General features: G+C 35.3%; 1 protein-coding gene and 1 long non-coding RNA gene across 19 annotated transcripts in view; one reads left to right on the forward strand and one right to left on the reverse strand.

Annotated features, from left to right (window-relative positions):
- The window catches only part of NUMB (NUMB endocytic adaptor protein), a 156,348-nt gene that overhangs the window by 18,506 nt on the left and 119,265 nt on the right, over nucleotides 1–18,577 (reverse strand). For 11 of the 18 annotated variants that reach the window (XM_031679209.2, XM_031679205.2, XM_072963380.1 and 8 more), the window contains 2 exons: nucleotides 16,349–16,423; nucleotides 10,930–10,962 (listed from right to left, as the gene is read on the reverse strand). In XM_031679209.2, the coding sequence (XP_031535069.1) occupies nucleotides 10,930–10,962; nucleotides 16,349–16,423 (108 nt within the window). The remainder of the gene's footprint in view (nucleotides 1–10,929; nucleotides 10,963–16,348; nucleotides 16,424–18,577) is intronic. The other 7 variants (XM_031679210.2, XM_031679207.2, XM_031679203.2 and 4 more) reach the window with 1 other exon arrangement.
- LOC140697150 (uncharacterized) lies at nucleotides 3,271–5,238 on the forward strand. The gene is made up of 2 exons (XR_012073989.1): nucleotides 3,271–3,366; nucleotides 5,111–5,238. It is a non-coding gene; the product is annotated as an uncharacterized lncRNA (long non-coding RNA).

Below are 18,577 nucleotides of genomic sequence, written 5' to 3' on the forward strand. Positions count from 1 at the left end.
GCCTTTGATCTCTCTAAATAGGAGAAGACAACAGATAATATGAGTTCTTCCATTTGTCCATACATTTGAGTGCTGTTCTGGAATGTCACTATAGTTTGCCACACTACAGTTACTTCAATCAGGTATTAAGATATTAACACTCAAAGACACCTGCAGCTGAAATTAAGCCTAGACTTCCTCTCATAAATTCTATAGTAGCAATGTTTCTATACTACCTGTAAACTTTAGAGTCTTTCATTCTGATAATAAATACAGAATTTACATACATTTCGGTGACATAAACACTCCTCGGGAAAAAAAAAGACTGAGGGAGTGGAGGGTATAGCTCAGTGGAAGAGTGCTTGTTTATCATGCACAAATTACTGGGTTCAAGCCCCAGTACCTCCAGTAATTAATAAATAAATAGATAAATAAATCTAATTCCCCCATGATAAATAAATAAATTAAAAAAATTTTAAGTGTAAAAAATAACATTATCTTTAAAAAGGGCTATATAATACTTCAGACACTAATAGAAATGTAGTAGGGGTAACATATATGTGAGACATTAAGAATTATTTCATCACCAATGTTCCAATAGTGTCTATTTTAATAATAATTTCAAGGTTACAGGTAGAATTCTCACTGACTAGTGTCAATGTACAAAAATACAGTTTTACAACAAAGAGAAAACTACTTATTCTTCAAAGAAAGAAAATGGGTCTAACATGAAGAGAACGTCAGTAACTTAGAATTTAAACTGGTAAAATCTGAGAAGGATCAAGCTAATCTATGAGCGAAAAATAGGAAATAGTATAATTTTCAAGTAATCACTCAACTCTCTAAATATCCAGCTTAGAGTTTTAAAGCAAACATTTCCCTTAAACATCTTTTATTATGGGTACATAGAAACCAATACAGAAAATAAGCAGACACTGACACTGGGTCCATCACAAATGACTGAATCAGGAAAACTGTGCTGCCAGTAAGAGAAATGCACAGGTAACCTTCACATGAAAATACCTGTGAAAAAACACAAGGTGGTTGCAGAAATGACATGGAAATAATAACTAAACAAGCTCAGTATACTGTAAGATCACTTTCCCCTAAATACAAAAGACACTCACAATAAAAGGCAACTGAAATAACTAATTTCAATAAAGAACTGCCATCTACCTACCTATTTATCTCCAGAAGTTTTTTTTTTTTTTCCATTAGACACCACTTTAAACAGTAAATTAAAAAAAAATGGAGATCACAGGGGAGGGTATAGCTTAAGTGGTAGAGCGCATGCTTAGCATGCACAAGGTCCTGGGTTCAATTCCCAGTGACTCCCTCTAAAAATAAATAAATAAACAAACCGAATCCCCTTCCCCACCCCCAAATCAAAACAAAGAATGGAGATCACAAGTTGAAAATATTCTCAGTATGCTGACAAGTCCTTACAGTCACTTTTGTTACATATCGGTGCTATCTGGGGAAGCACTTCAGATTTCCAGTTGGAGCAGTAAGTTTCTAAACTGTTTAAATCAAGGACTGGCAAACTTTCTCTGTGAAGGACCAGATATCAAGTAGCTAAGGCTTTGCAGGCCATATGGTCTATGTCACAACTACTCAACTCTGCCCTGCAGCACAAAAGCAGCCACAGATAATGTGTAAACAAATAGACATGGATCTGTCTCAATAAAACTTTATTTACAAAAACAGGCAGTGGGGTCACATTTTGATGACCTCTGATACAAACCATCCCTCAGAAACAAATCATCATCATCTCTGGAAAGTGATCATTAATTAAATCTTTTTTGGGAAAGACAATTCATTATACCGAAATAGTAGACCTATTTGGAATTTTATGTCCCTCAATTCTTTCTTTCTTTTTTTTTTTTTTAAACAAATGCGCTCATATCCTATTACTTTAAATTGAGACCCAGAACTCAGGTGTAGTCCAACTCTAATGTTCTACGATTCCCAAGGCAACCAGTGAAATAAGAACATGCAATCAATCAACATAAATAGAAGTGATATTTGAAGGCAAGACAATTGTGTTGGGTGTATGATAGATAAGAGAAAAAAGATGTTCTGACGTAAGGCAAAGCAAGGAAATGCTATAAAGATACACAGAAGCATAATTTGGCAGAGCTATGAAATGTTAAGAAGCAACAGCAGCAGACAGCCAATCTGGGCAGAAAGGGTAGAGTGAGTTACTTTTTCTGAGCAATAGTGATTTGCCATTCTATTGCACAAAGTTCTCTCTGCTACACACCAAAGAGGTCTTCAAGGGTAACCCATGTGTAAAGAATCTCTGGTCAGTCTTTCTGTCATACCTACACACAGAGATAACCCAGTCATTAGGAGTAATAATGTTATGTTATTGTAATAATATGTAATAATATGTTAGTGGGCAACTATGACACAGTATGCCTTGTAATGAATGACAAGAGATTTCTCTTCTTTCACAGGAAACTTTTTTTAAAAATATCTGAGAAGGGCCTTAAAATCTATAATTTGATGATACTTGAATTTCTTAATAAATCATGTAATGAACAAATTTTGTCTTACAATTTCAAGATACAATGAGTGTTCTCCAAAGGACAAAACAGTGAAGGGAAACAACTTTCTACAGAATTTGAGACTGGTACTATCTCCAATGGCTGCTTCATTAAAAGTACAGTAACTTTTAGCCCGCACTTTCTTAAGTGAGAGTGGCCTTTAAAGGCTTCCGGGAAAAAAATAAGGGTTGGTAGCATGTTATAAACGAACATAGCAAAGGAGAGATTTTTTTGGAAGCAATTTAGCTCATCTAGTTTGCCAAATCACTTTTAATTGCAGGAAGGGGAAATTATTCTAATATTAAGTTCATATTTCAAATGTGTATAATAGCAGAAATGAAAATTCCATAGGGATTTGAAATTCAGTCTGTCCAAAACCAAATCCATCATACGTCATCTCACAGAGAATCATTCCTGCACCGCCTTGGTCATCCATACCATAAACTTGGGTCTCATCTTCTGTCTCCTGTATATCTCTAGGTTGAATGAATGAATGAGCTGAGGTAGGTTCTCACTCACCCTAGTGGTCCTGTTAATGCTATTCCTTCTGTCTGAAATGCTTTTCTCCTCTAACTTAACTGGAACTCACAGTTTAAGTTTCAGCCTTAGGTATCATTCCTCTCAGAAGCCTTCATCACTATCTCTAGCATTCATTCTCCATCTCTGCTCCAGTAGTACCTGCTATTTTTACACAATTTAGTAACCAGTATTCTACCTGTCCTGTTTTTCCCACTACAGAGTAAACTTGAAAGCATGTCATTCACTGACTCATTTTGGAGCAGCTACTATGGACCACATATTATTCTAGGCACTGAAGATTCAGCAGTGAACAAAATAGGTGAAGATCTCTGTCCACACAAAGCTTATGTTTTAGTGAGGAAGAGAGAAACAAGTATAATGCATTGGATGAAAAATGGTGATAAGCTCTATCAGAGAAAAATAAAGCTAGGAAGAGGAAGAGTAAGTGTGTATATATGGAGGAGGGTGGTATTTGGAATTTAAAATAGGGTTCTCAGTGACTGCCTCACTGAAAATGGGGCTTTAGAGAAGAGAATGGAAAGAGATGAGGAAGAAAGCCATGCGTATGTCTGGATAGTATGTGTTTCAGACTACAGGTTATAGCAAATGCAAAGGTCCTGAGGTCGAAGCATACCTAATATGCTCAAGGAATAGCAAGAAGGCTAGTGTGGATGAAACAGAGGAAGCAAGAGTAGGAGAAGACAGGAAAAGGGACAGGGAGAATTCATGTACAATGGCCTACTCAGCCCAAAAGACTTTGATTTTTACTCTGAGTAGGTCAGGAAGCTACTGGAGGATCCAGTGCAGAGGACCAACACAATCAGACCTCTGTCTTAAAAATCACTCAGGCTGGTATCATGAGAACAAATGGTAGAGGGATAATGAAAGCAGGTGGAGTACAACACGAATACAATGATTCAGACAAGAGGAGAAGCTGGCTTGGACCAGGACAGTAGTGGTGGAGGTAGTGAGACAGGAACTACTGATGGGACGGATACAGGGTATAAGAGAAAGAGGCGTCAAGACTGGATCCAGGATTTTGGGCTACAGCACAGGGACTGAGATGGGGAAGACTAGGGAAGAGTAGTTTGGGAGAGAGTTTTGCAATTTGGTTTGTGACACGTTAGTGTGACATGTCTGGTGTGAAATGTTTAATGATGATGATGATAATAATATCTCATATGTACCCATATGGCAGGCTGTTCTGTACTCTTTGCTTATATTTTACTCATTTCATCTTTACAACAATCACATGAGGTTGGTATTAGTATTATCCTTTTTTTTTTTTTAATTGAGGGGAAGCTGAGGTACAGAATGGTTAAGAACCTCTCCCAAAGTCACAAAATTAATAAGTGGCTGAGCTAGGATTAAATACAAGGAATCTAGATCTCCAGAGTCTGTGTCCTTGACCCCTATGCTATCCTGCTTCTAAGACAGAAACACCACTATGGAGTTCAGGGGAGATGTCTGGAAATAGAAATTTCAAAATCATCAGCATAGAGATGGTATTTAAGCCCATAACACTGGATGAGATCATCAAGGGAGAGGTGTAGGTAGAAAAGAGTCCACAGACTGAGAAGTAGGCAGCAATGTAAGGGAAAACTGAGAGAGTACGACCCCTGAACTCCAAATGACTAGTGTTTCAAAGAAGAGGAGAGATGAGCTATGTCAAATGCTGTTGATAGGACTATTGGAATAGTAATACAGAAGACGACTTGACAGGTGGTGAGGGTAAACATCTGATTAAATAAGTTTAACAAAGGGAGGAAGAGCAGAAACTGAAGGCACCAAGAAGAAACTTTTTTTTTTAAAGATGGTTTGTTTTTATGCTAATGGATGATCCACTAGAGAAAGAAACATGGATTATGGAGACCCGGGCGGGGGGTAGCACTGCTGGAATAAGTAAGAGCTGGAACAAGAATCTCACAGAGCAGTTGGCCTCAGCGAGGAGCACAGACAGTTCATCTCTTGAACAGGAGAGAAAACAGACTGTATGTGCATGGCTGCATGTAGGTGAGTAGGTGTGGTGTCATATTTGAGACTGACTGATTCTATTTTTTCAGTGAAGTAGGAAGCAAGGTCATCAGCTGAAAAGAGAACAGAGTAAGAAATTCTGGAGGTTTAAGGAAAAGGAAGGACTCATCAAACAGTCATCTAAAAATGAGAGAGTAAATGGACTGATAAATGGAGACTGTCTTGTTCATCATCTTTGATCTGGATAGCCTGGCACTGTCTCAAGTATGTTTTAGACACTGTGACTTGAGGACTGAGAACCGCTGAGCTTTCATGAATACAAATAAAAAAGGTAACTCTAAAGGTAAGTAAAATTTTTTTAATCTAGAAAAGGTCAGTGACCAGGACATTTCACATATTAGCTGCTCACGTCACAGGAAACACTGGAACCAAGGATCAATGGAAATCCTCTGATTATTCTTGGGATTGTCCATTGTTCCTTTCTTCAGAAATCTTTTATAATGCACTTCAAAAGGAAAAATAAACCAAATCCTAAAAGATGTGTCTAATAAAATACAAGAGAAGGTAAAATTTATAGAAGAAAGGGCATGGGAATTTAAAAAGCAGAAAGGCAGAATAGGAAAGAGGCAGCAGACATTTCTTCACTTGTAAAGAAAAGGATCTAGAATGAAGATAAGCACTAAGTACAATTTGCCATTGAGAACATCTAAATAGAAAGCAGGTGTGAGTACACTGACTTAACAGTGGTCATAATGCCATGAAATGTTTTACTCTTGAGAGTTAGGTGAAAACAATATAATCATGCATTGCTTTTCAACTATGTATTCTCTAAAACATAACCATTTCTAAAGATGCCATTTAACAAATGTAACAGCATAAAAACTTGGGGGAAAAACATATTTGGCAGTACATCAACAGGATCTGTTAGAACAGGTATTATCGTATTTTTGGTGATTTTTGTACAGTTAGAAGTAGTTACCCACCCCTACCCCCCTCCCAAAAAAAAATCGAAGCGACATAACAGCCCGAGGAGTTCACAAACTCAAATGCCTACAAGGTTAAAAGCAGGTAACAATATGAGTGAAGCAGGCTGAGTGTAAGGACCATAGGGAGCTGCAGGGATTGTGGCAAAGAGGCAACCAAAGGCACAGTTGCTGTTCAGCTCAAGCCATTGTTGCCACATAGAAAGCACGCTGTTTTGTCAGATCTTCTAATTCTTGAGAGACATCCTAGTTTTTATGTGAAAGCTTTCAATGTCTGAAATATTGGCAACTAATTCAAATTTATAAACTGTGCGCAGGCCAGACAATGTATATTTGTGGGAAGCATTCAGGCTCTTGAGCTGTCTAGTGTCTCCTGCATTTGACATTTCTCCATTCACTACAATTAAGATCTACCTGAGGAAAGCAGAGGCCAGAACTTTTGAATGAGACAATGTCAACATGGGGTAGGTGAAAGAACTCTGCCCCAAGTTTCAGAAAACTTTGGTTTCAGGGTAGATACTACCATTTACTGCTAGCTGGATGACCTCCTTGAGTTTGTTTATTCATTTGTTAAAAGTAGTTTCATGAACTATCGTGTCTAATTCACTGAGCTGTTATGAGTAGGAAGCTGAAAAGTAGGTCAAAGCCCATCATAAACTATAAAGCTCTATATACATACAAGTAAGTGGCTGTGAGAGAGTAGAAAATACATACTGGTGTCTGCCTCTGGTTCCTGGCACAGAGCTCCTGAAATCCTTGTAATTTCCTAAGTGATAAGAGTACAAGGAGCATCTCCTGTTCTGATTTTTGGTCTCTCTCTGACCCCATCCCTGACACATGGCTCCTAAAACCCTTGTAAATTCCTAAGTGATAAGAGCACTAGGAGCAGCTTTTGTTCAACGAGACAACTCTGAGTGGGCTCCTGGACGACTCCTAGATGAGGGCTGGTCATCAGAAAGACCAAGCTATGATAAACTTGGGATTTTCAGCCTTATCCCCCATACTCTAGAGAGGGAAGAGGGGCTGGAATTGGAAATAATAATTGATCATGCCTACGTGAGGAAGTCTCTACAAAATCCAACAGTACAAGGTTCAGAGAGCTTCCGGGTTGTCAAACACATCGACATGGGGAGGGTGACACACTCCAATTTCATAAGGACAGAAGCTCCTGTGCTTAAGACTCTCCCAGACCTTGCCCTTCATCTGGCTCTTCATTTGTATCTTTTATCATATCCTTAAAAAAACTGGTAAACGTGTTTCCTTGAGTTTTGTGAGCTGTTCTAGTAAATTAATTGAACCTGAGGAGGTCGTGGGACACTCCCATTTGTAGCCAAACTGGACAGAAGTTATAGGTAACCTAGGGACCTACTACCTGCAACTGGCATCTGACATGGGTGGGAGCAGTCTTGTGAGACTAAGTCCTTAAATCAGTGGGATCTGACACTATCTCCAGGTAGATAGTGTTGGAACTGAATTAAATTGTAGGACATCCAGCTGGTGTCACAAAGAATTGCTTGGGGTAGGGGAAAAAAATCTACACATTTGGTGATGAGTGGTTTGTGTCAGTAGTAAAAGACACACGTGAGAAAGACTCACAGGGAGTAGACTGAACTGAGTTTTTCTAATACAATGGCTTTAAAAAGAGACCTAATAGAGTGGTCTAAGAACATTTTATATCTCTGTGTTCAGTCAGTTCCTCATAAAATGTTAATACAGATTACTCAGCTCATGAGTTTCCTCAACTACATTAAAATTAAAAGATCCTTTTCAAATGTTAGGTGCCATGTAATTGCTTTGTAATAAAATATTTGCCCAATATAGCTAAATACACTAGTGAAGGTACATATAATACCCCTAAAGAGTTGAGTACATTCTTGGCTTTCCTAAAACAAGGAGCAATTTAATGTAGCTAAGTCTAGAAAAAGGTATTTCAGGGTTTCAGGATTTTTTTCCCCTTCTAAGATGTGTGTAATCTTACAATGGGTTAATAATACAGTCTTGAACAGACCCAGATTTATCTGTTCCTCACTGCTAAAGCTTCTGGAGGCAATGCTCTCATCAGCTGAAGGAACAGGGAATTCTGGTCCCCAACAGAATAGGACAGGGCGGTCAGGTCTAGGACACACCTTAGCAAAAAAGAAGAAGCACTTCTCCTGGCCATGATTTATAAGTTCAGACTCGGGGTTAATAATTCCTCCCCCAACTACTTTTATATAAATATGTTTGACGGAAACACTTCTTGATAACTATTGTTCTCCTTATCCTGGACCATTAAACCACACATGATGTGAAGGCTAGTAAAGTGTCAAAATTTATGAGGAACTGCACTAGATAAAAACTCCCTATCATATACTGTTCTATGAGATTCTTCAGTTTTAGCTTTCATCAACACATAATTGACTTAGCAAACTCAACAAACTAAATCTCTTCCACCAGACTACCTCTTACAGATTAGTGTGAATGTGAGTTGAATGATGGCAACTTGAAAGACTTAAACGGCTCCAAATTAAACTTCTTTATTTAAAAGCACCTTTCTGGAAAGATTATGAGTGATGCTTTTACCCCCTTGGCTTTCCAAACTCATTTAATGACTTACTATAATTTAAAAAAATTGCATATAAGAATAAAATTGCTCTGAAAACGAAAACAAAGAAAAAAGAATAAAATTGCCTTGTCATAAAAAGAATTCTTCCCATAATAACATAAGAAAAAATTTGTTTCGTATCTATATGAGATGATGGCTATTCACTAAACTTATTGTGGGAATCATTTCATGATGTTTGAAGTCAAATCATTACGCTGTACCTTAAACTCGTAAGTGCTGTATGTCAATTCTATCTCAGTAAAACTGGAAGAAAAAAAAGTATTCTAAGAGTCATATTTGTTCACGTTATGGGATTATTTAGTATCTTCTAAGGAAATTCTATGGGAGTCAAACTCACTAGTATTATTTAAATATTTCCAAATAAATAAAATAATAGTTTGAACCACTGAAAAAGATTCTTTAAAGCTTTAACTGCAATAAAAAAGTAACCTGACCAGAGATAAAAATCCAAAATTAAATTACTACCTTAAAGAAAGAAGTTAAAAAGTAAAAGTGAGTTTCCAGGCAGCTTTTAATTTACTACCATCTTTTAAGGTTAATCTTTTAATTTGCTTATAAATGACCTGAAAACAGATTGTATAGCATAATGATTAAGAGTATAGACTATGGAGTCAGATTATCTGGGTTCAAACCCTAGCTTCTACCACTTATCACATCTGTGGATTCATGAAGGTCACTTAACATCTATGAACTTCAGTTTTCTCATTGTAAAACTGGGAAGAATAATAATTTCAGGGTTATTTTAAGGATTAAGTGAGATAATTCAGAGTTTTCTTTCTCATGCCATATTCATTTACCATGTAGCAAAATGCAGTGAAAACAGCTAAGAAATGCAGTGTGACCCAGTTCAGCGACACTTTAGATACACCATGACCCCATTTTATATAGTAATGAATATTGCCACCTTGGAACTGAATCTCAAGTGAGAGCTACCTTTGTTCTCTAACATGTTATAACCTTTTAAAAATTTTACTTTAACATGTTTTTTTCTATAAGCCAAATCAATGTTTTACTAAAGTAGACATAATTAAAAATTGATCACTTAGAAGATAATTATGTGAAATTGCTTTGAGAAATTCTATTTGGGAAAGAATATTCCACAAAAAATCTGCTTAACAATTACAGTGCCTATTTATAATGATGCAAATGTCTACAGGATTCATTCTTTCTAGATATAGATAGATTCCACATTCTATGGACCTGTTAATTTGACTCAGGCTCAAAATATTTACTAAAAAATTTTATTATGACATGTGTGGGTAAATTATGTACCTTTTTATTTCAGATTGACAGAAGTTACTAAATTAAACCATTCAATCTAAAATCCTTCAAAACTGTTTACATTAGTATAAAGATGACCTAAACAAGAATATGTAAAAAAAAATAGGGTTACAACTAAAATATTTACTTGAGAAAGAAATGGAAACTGACTGTTCTTTAAAACAAATTTCCAAAGTAACAAAACCGCCCAGTGAAAAACTGTGATGGGATTTTTGTATTCATGTAAACTTTTAGTAATGTACATTCAGTTATTCCATGACAGTAGTTTTATTTCTTATACTGCCTCGGTCTGAATTATTTTGTAGCACTTACTCAAAACTAAACGATGATATACTTAGACACAAAAATGTTAGAAATGTATTTATCTATTTTTGTATTGTCATCCTATAGTCACCTAAGACTAATTTACAGTCTTAATTCTAAGGAAATCTGAACATTAAACAACTATTCTTTGAAAAGTATCTACCTAAAAAACATTCCACATATAACTGATATTTGGTAGACTACTAATTAAGAGTTTTTCTTTGATTAGCATCCCAGGTTAAAAATCATAGGATCCCCAAAGATAAGCTGATGTACTTTCACTTATTTCATCTGAAATTTAACTTAGATTGAAATAAAGTAATAGCAATGAATGTAAATCTAGGATACATTTAATTTTCAACTGAATTTAATACTTCTTCTCATTTCTCTGTCAACATTGAGCACTAAATAAAATCCACTTGTTAAAAAACTCAACTAGTCTGCTAATATGAACAATTTTACAAGATCAAATTAAATTTATTTTAACACCTAGTCTTGAGGTAGACAATCCTTTTTTAACCTACTTGGTTTATTTATTAGACTTTCCTAGAAATCATCAGATTTAGTATCAACAGACACACAGACAGCAGCTTTCCAATTCATTAGTTTCTATATTCAGTCAAATCAATTCCTGTATTATAAAGATACCAAAGCTGTACTTTTAAAAAAGTATGTCAGTGCTATACTAGGGGTGTAACTCCTTATAAAGCAAGCACAAATGTGGCATCAAACTTACTTTTCCAAAGAAGCCTTTGAAGAACTTCCTTTCCTGGAGGAACAGGGGGACAAGTCGAGCGCTATTACTGTACGGGCTAAATGTCCCAGGGTTTCACAGCAATAAGCACATACAGAGGTTGGGAAAGGGCAAAGTAGGAAAAGGGGAGGGAGTGAGAGTTTTAAAGAGTTATCCATAGTAGGAGTGACAAGGAAAAAGGAAGGGTGCGTGAAAATGCAGGGAAACATACTGTATGGCCTAAGAATCTATGGAAAGAGTGAAAAGAAATCAGAACCTGTATCCATGCAGAGCAACTAGTTAGTTAGTATTCTCTATTTCCCCTTAAAATAGAAATTATCCAAATTTGGCAGCAGAGAAAAAGATTAGGACATACTCGTTTGGTAAGATTTATATTTAAAATTTTATAATAGTGGGTGGTAAATAGATTGGTTCCATATATACTTTTCAATTTAAAATCACTGGTCAAATATGCAGAGGTCACCAATTAAAAAACCAGTCCACATTCAAATAACCACATAATAACATTAGAAAGTATCACACATAAAATTAAATTTTGAGTGTGCAAGGAGGGTCCTTGTCAGACTTTTTCTTGCTGAATTCAAAATGTCACTTAGAGAATCCTTACGCATTAGGATCGATTTGTAGGTATGTGCGTGATGATCAATCCTACAACAATGATAGGGAAATAATAGATATGCTCTATTTCAAACACAGAATAAATCATCTATAAAGAACACAAGACCAATGCTTTCACTGGAGCTGAGGGAAAAAAATATATCTGGGAGCCAAACCACATCTGTGAACGTCAAATGAAATCTGAGGAATAGGGATGTTTTCTTTTTAAAAATGCTACTGTTTTAGAATAAAGAAACTTGCATTCACAATTATAAATATACAATTCTGAAACTATGTACACAAGAGAGACATAGCTGTCTATGGTCCCAGCATCAATTTTTAAGCATATTCAAACTGAAAACTACCTTTAAAACCTGAAGAACTTACACAAAGTAGATGAGTTCTAACTCACCCAGCTAGCTTAGCTTTAACATCTCCTAGTTTTGGTGGAACTATACTTTAAGCCTTTGCCATTTACAATTTGCTTTTATTATTGGGTAAATGTCTAGAAAAAGACAACTGTACAGAAATCTGCCTCTCTCAGATTATAAACTCATTCAATACTCTCAAACACTGAATAGCTTGTTTCCTCTCTAGGTTTTGAAAATCACAAACAGCATCAAATATTTCCACAAAATGTTTCAAACTTAAGTTGCAAATATAATAAAGTAATTGGGGTATAGTTATTGGAAATAAGACTAAGCTTATTTCTGCTGCCAAGTTTGGTGACGCTTGCTTTGTTAGCTTTAAGTAACTACCAGCTTCTAAAGTTGCAGCCAAAGTTAAAACGTTCACCATCCTTTAGGGATAGGGAAATGAGGGAAGGAGATCTGTTAATATTTAATTTAGCTCCCGAAAAGCTCTTGTTAAACATGGAGTTTGCCTTCTTTTTAAAAAGACCTCAGATGTTAATGAAAAAAGTTGCCATGCAAAATGCATAAAAAGACAGTTACTAACTAGATTAGAAAATAATATTAACTAAAAAAATTAAGTTATGATTCTTTTACCTGCTAAAATAAGAACATACATTAAAACAAATATATCAAATAGTGAATAAAAAAACCAACATATTAGAAACTGGTAGTATAATGAAACTAGTCTAAAACCAAGACAGAGAGGGAGAAACATTTACAGAGACAATGGAAGATAAAGACCTGTTAAAAGGAAGGGCATCTTGGACCAGTGTCAAACAAGACAACCAAAAGCCCTATATACTTCTTACAAAATAGACTGATAAATGACAGCACTCCTCACCTTGAAACTAACTATGCTATAAAGGCACTGGAAATGGGCAGTAGCCATTTCTGTTATCTATCCTATACAATCTAAGTCCCTACGTGGCTAACTTGTAAAATTACGCCACAGAGGAAACAAATTGAAATAGCTGTAAATAAGTCTATGCATACAAAGTGAAAAAGAAATTAAACACGTTTATATTCTGAGAAGCATGTTGTTTAGTTATAATATCTTTTCATTTGAGAATATTAAGTATGCTAACTTCTAATTGAAGTTAAATGTTTAATAGATATTTCTAATTAAAAGTAGGTTGAAGGGGGGAGGGTATAGCTCAGTGGTAGAGTGCATGCTTAGCACTTAATATGAAATACCACCACTAAAAGAATTAAAATTAAAAAAATTGTTTAATTAAAAAAAAGAAAGAAATTTTTTTAAAAAGTAGGTTGAAGTTAAAGTAATCCTAAATTGTGAGGGACAACTTCAAGGGGAAAAAAAAATTGTGCTTGCATATTATCCTGCTTCCTCAATGCCCCACAAACTTAAAAAGCACTAGAATGTTACATTTTTAGTTCAAAGATCATTCAAGTGATAGGTTTAAGATGTCTGTTTTCCTCCCCAACCAAAAAAAAAAAAAAAAGTTTGTTTTCCTACTTAACTGGTACATCTGAGCTTTGTAATTCTTAAAATTTTAAAACTTTTTGGCATTCAAACTTCTTCTGTAGACATGCTATTTCTTCTTTAACCTGTAGGTTTGTACATTTTTTACATTTGCTTCCATTTATTTGAAATTCCAAGAGGAAGATTTATCATCTATGAAAACAAACAAATCTCCAGACACACTGCTTTTGGCACAATATAAGCACCTGGCACAGCAGATTGGAGTGTTTGTTAGATGAATGTTTGGTAAGAGGGGGACAAGACACCTAGAAATTTCTGCATAGTAAAAATATAAAAAGAAAATAAAAATCACAAATTTTTGTGGACTAACATGATCTGAGAAGAATAACATCTGAAGACTTCCAAGTTTCTGCAAGTTTTTCCATACAGCATTAGAAAGGGTATTAATAGAAGGGGAAGCTTCACTGAGTAAAATAAATAGGAAATTGGCACTAGTCTCCCAGAAATTCTATCTTTTAAAATAAAAATACATGTTTGCCTATGTAAAATTATTATACAACACTTGCTCCAAGTCTCCTGGATAGGGTTAGTCTGAACAATTTTAAAGAACTTCTTGAATCGAAAGTTCAGAAGTGGTCAATTTCCCCTCAAAGTTCAAAAGTCTAAGCATGTCCAGAAAAGCAATCAATATATATAAAATTTCAATTTTGTCATAAAGGGCACAGGGAAGTAAGGATCTTCTAGAGATATGCAAAAGGGTTTCATAAACTTTAAAATACTGAATACAACAAATGGTTATGATGATTATTATGAGATTCAATTTGACCACATATTGAAGACTAAATTGTTCTAATGAATATTTATTCCAGAAATGTTTTTTGAGTGGCTATGATGTGCCAGACACTGCATAGATATTCAAGTGGTAATCTGTTTCCTATTTCTGGTGAAAATAAAAACTAATAAAATTTTATTGAATAGTCCTCAAATAATCATGCTTATAGTTTATCATCTCCTTGGTTCAAAACAAAAAGGTAAAATGAAACAAAAAGACTTACTCAACTAAAAACTCTGTTTTAAAACTAGACAGTGAATAGTTGGCTATCTCTGGGATTACAAGTGATTTTATGTACTGTTTTTTGTTCATTTGCATTTTATAGAATGAATATATACTACCTATATAAAGAAGAGATATTTCTAATTAAAAACAGGTTGAAAAAAAATAATTAGACAGTTAAGAGGACTGACTGCTCATCAAAACAACTTCTTAATCATCTTCTGGGCAAACTTAACCATCCCTAGTTTCTCCTTATATAGAGTAAACATGAAAACATACTCTGAATTAAAAGACTTTCCAAAGGCTCATTCCACAGTTCCCTTTGAAACGTTAGGTTATGTAAATTGTAAGATTTTAATAACTAAAGTTTGTTTCAGGCCTACCTAGTCTATTCACTGACTTGTCTGTTGTTTTCAGTCATTAGTATTACGATGTTTAAAATATTCTTTAATGAAACAAAAACAAAAACAAAATTCTTTAATGACTAGCAGAGAAAATCACTGCATTACTTTTTTCAGTGTTCTTAGATAATCTTAACCTTATTCTAGTGAATTTAGAATTACTTTGTTAAAGAAGAGACTGAATTTAAATTTCTTGGAAAATTAAATTATCTGAGGCTGTATTTAACTGGAGAATATATTCAGGCAGACATGGAATTCTATAAAGTTCCTTTAACATTTATGATGATTAACTGGAGAGCACAGAGAGACTAAGAAAGGCTTCAATTATTTAAGAATTTAAATCACCAAAATCTGAGGTAACGTGCATCTATATGTACATATGTCTATATATTGGGGTCTTTTTCTAGTTTTTGGCATACTATATTTTTCTGCTTTCCTTTCTATGACAGATTCAGACATTTGTTCTAAAATATGATCCACTTCTCTGAGTTCATTGCTTCTTTAATTTTATATCTTTTATATTGAGGAATTATATGTAAGAGGTCATATAGAATGTACCAAGAAGCAGAAAAGTTTTGATTACTAAGCAAATTGAAAAAAAAAAAAAAAAGCACTCATTAGTAGCCAAAGTTGTGGCAGCCCACCACACCAGCAAATCCAAAGCAACAAGTATTTAATGCTGTTTGGGGCAAGGGCATGCAAAAGTAATGCTTAAAGCTTTCACAGAAAAGGGGGAAAGGCCACACACTGGAGAGAAGGAAGGCTGTGAAGAGGGCTGTCAGAGCTTATGAAACAGTCTTTAAAATCTATCCAAAATATGAAGTTAACACTTTAACCTGAACCTTTATGAACTCTGAACCCATTCGCTCCTTTTATAAAACACACAGGCATGTGCTTGGGATCAGTTCTATGGCATAACAGGCAAAGTAAACATTATTTACCCTGGAAAAGGACTCCCCATTTCGAGTACGTGCTGAAGTTTGTGCACAAGGCAGGGGAAATACATAGTTTGTCAGAAGAGAAAGGAAACCGAGGAGCAGCAGTCACAATAATAAGTTCCCCCCAAATGTAACCCTCACCAGCCAATGACACAGATATCTCTACTTTCTACTTTTTCCTGGAAAGCTGTTTCTTATAGTAGATTTAAAATCAGTAATTTATAACCCAATTATCACAGTTAGGTTAAAACGCTAACTGAAATAGTTTAATCCTGGTTTTAGGATATTATTCTTCTATAAGAATTCATACCATGTGTTTAACATGGGTTCTGAATCAAAAATATCTTTTAGATAATGTCTGGCCTAAAACAGAAGTTGGTCTTTGTAACTTACACCTTTGGATGAACAACACGAGGTGCTCTTTATTAGTGAGCCCACATCTTCTGCCTTAAGAGAAACACTGTTCTTACTGGATAGTGGGTCACTAAAATTTACTGAGCAAAATCTTTTAATATTTACAGCATATAGATCAACACTGGCAACCATCAAATACATACAGCTTTCAATCTTTTTACAGCATCTTCACAGATGTGCATTCCTCTCGATTCATCAACTTCCACATGGCCAAGGTACTGCAGAAAGAAGAGAAAAATTAGGGCTATTGTTACGTTTACTGAGTAGCTGTTGTATGGTAGGTATTATGTGGCAGAAAACTGAGTATTATATTTCTGCACTCAAGAAACTCACAGCCATTATAGAAGAGTTAAGATAATGTTACTTTAATTACCCTCAGGTTTTTATATGAATGAGATTCAGAATAAAGGTCTCAGAGAGTTGTTATAGAGGAGTAGGTGAAAAGGTACATGATAAACACTAAATGCTGCCTAATCTACTGGATCTGAGGCATAACTGCCTGTGCTAGACACAGTTACTATATCTCTAGACATAAAAATAACCCTAAAACAAAGTGTATGTGTGTGTGTGTACACCAAAAAAAGCACAAATACAAGTTATTAAAGGGCTGAAGAGATCACAGACTCCTTTTATGGGAAACACGTAAGAGTAGGGCAGAGAACTAAAACAAATTTTAAGAAGGTAGTGCATTTGAATTGTAAAAAATATGTAGAATTTGAAGATGTAGAAATGGAAAGATTAGGAAACTATTTAGACAGGCAGAATTTAACACAAGCTATAGGTATGGGGTAGAATAACTATATACCAGCAAGTATTCCTGTCTGGCTAGAATGAGGTATATACAGCTGGGGAATCTGAATGCTGAAATGAGTCTGTACTTAATCCTAGAGGCAATGGGGCAATAATAAAGCTTTTCTGGCAAGTTAGTAATATGATTCAAATTGTACATTAGTATAGGAATAGTCCTGGGTTAGAAAGTAGAAGGGATAATGGCAATATCTCAAATGATCTTTTAAAAGAAAATTTAGGGTCTGGTTCTTGATAAGATGAAGTAGACACACTTTACCCTGTCCCACCCTCTAAATGAAACCATAAAACGTGGACAGAATACATGAGCACCTATTAGAATTCTCTGTAAAGAGCAGAAGATGCACCAGGGAAGAACACCAGACCAGAATTCAAGGTATTTCTGAACTGGCTGGAAGTTCACCTTCTCTGCCCCTCCTCCTCTTTGACACCTCTAGCCTGAACATAATACAGCCAGATATCAAAATTGAGTGCTACAGCACAGAGAGAACTCTGGGAAAAGTACTCTGGCTCTGGCTCAAGAACCAGGCAAGGGAAGAGTATAGGAATTCTCTGCCCTTTTATCTATCTCTTTTCTTTGTTCTTTCATATCCCAGCTCCCATGAAATCCGGTGGTGGTGGTGGTGGTGGTGGTGGTGGTAGCTCAGGAAACCTGCAAGAGCCACACTTGGGAGACAGGGGAACTGTCTTCTTTATTTACAGTGAATGCAGTTCCAGGAAGGTGGGGCCAAAAGCCTCCTTCCCCTTCTGCTTTCCACCCACTCCCGCTTCTCTAAATTTCCCACCAATTGGCCCTGGATGAAGGTAAATCAATGGGAATTCATAGTAAAGTACAATAACCAGAGACCTAGGAAACACAGGCATAGAGAGTTTAAGTACCTTGCCCAAGGTCACTCAGCTAGTCAATGCTCAATCCCAAGTAGCCCGACCCAGGACTGTCTTATATGCTCATATGTTGAATTTTTCATTTTTACTCCTGTCTTTCCAATACCAAATAAATGCATAAAACTAACATTAAAATCAATTTAGGAAACTGCTAGACTTTAGGTAACAAAATACCTGAGGTATCAATAATAAAGATCATAAACTAAGGACAAGATAATTAAATGTCTAAAGAATTGTAACAGCTATAATCTTGAATAAACAATATATATAAAACACCAAGAATGCTCACTTTTTTTTTTTAAAGTGTCTGGAAGACTTTCTTAAAATTGAAGTATAGTTGACTTACAATGTGTTAGTTTCTGGTGTATAGCAAAGTGATTCAGATATATGTTATGTCTATCTCTCTCTCTATATAGATATATATTCTTTTCCATTGTAGGTTATTCCAAGATACTGATTATAGTTTCCTGTGCTATACAGTAGGAACTTGTTATCCATTTTATATAGTTTGTTTCTGCTAATCCCAAATTCCTAATTTATCCTATGCCCCTTTCCCCTCCAGTAACCATAAATTTGTTTTCTATGTCTATTAGTCTGTTTCTGTTTTGTAAATAAGTTCATTTTGTATCATTTTTTTAGATTCCACATGTAAGTGGTAACATATATTTGTCTAACTTACT

This window comes from Vicugna pacos, chromosome 6, assembly GCF_048564905.1.
Source record: "Vicugna pacos chromosome 6, VicPac4, whole genome shotgun sequence".
Classification (NCBI taxonomy): domain Eukaryota; kingdom Metazoa; phylum Chordata; class Mammalia; order Artiodactyla; family Camelidae; genus Vicugna; species Vicugna pacos.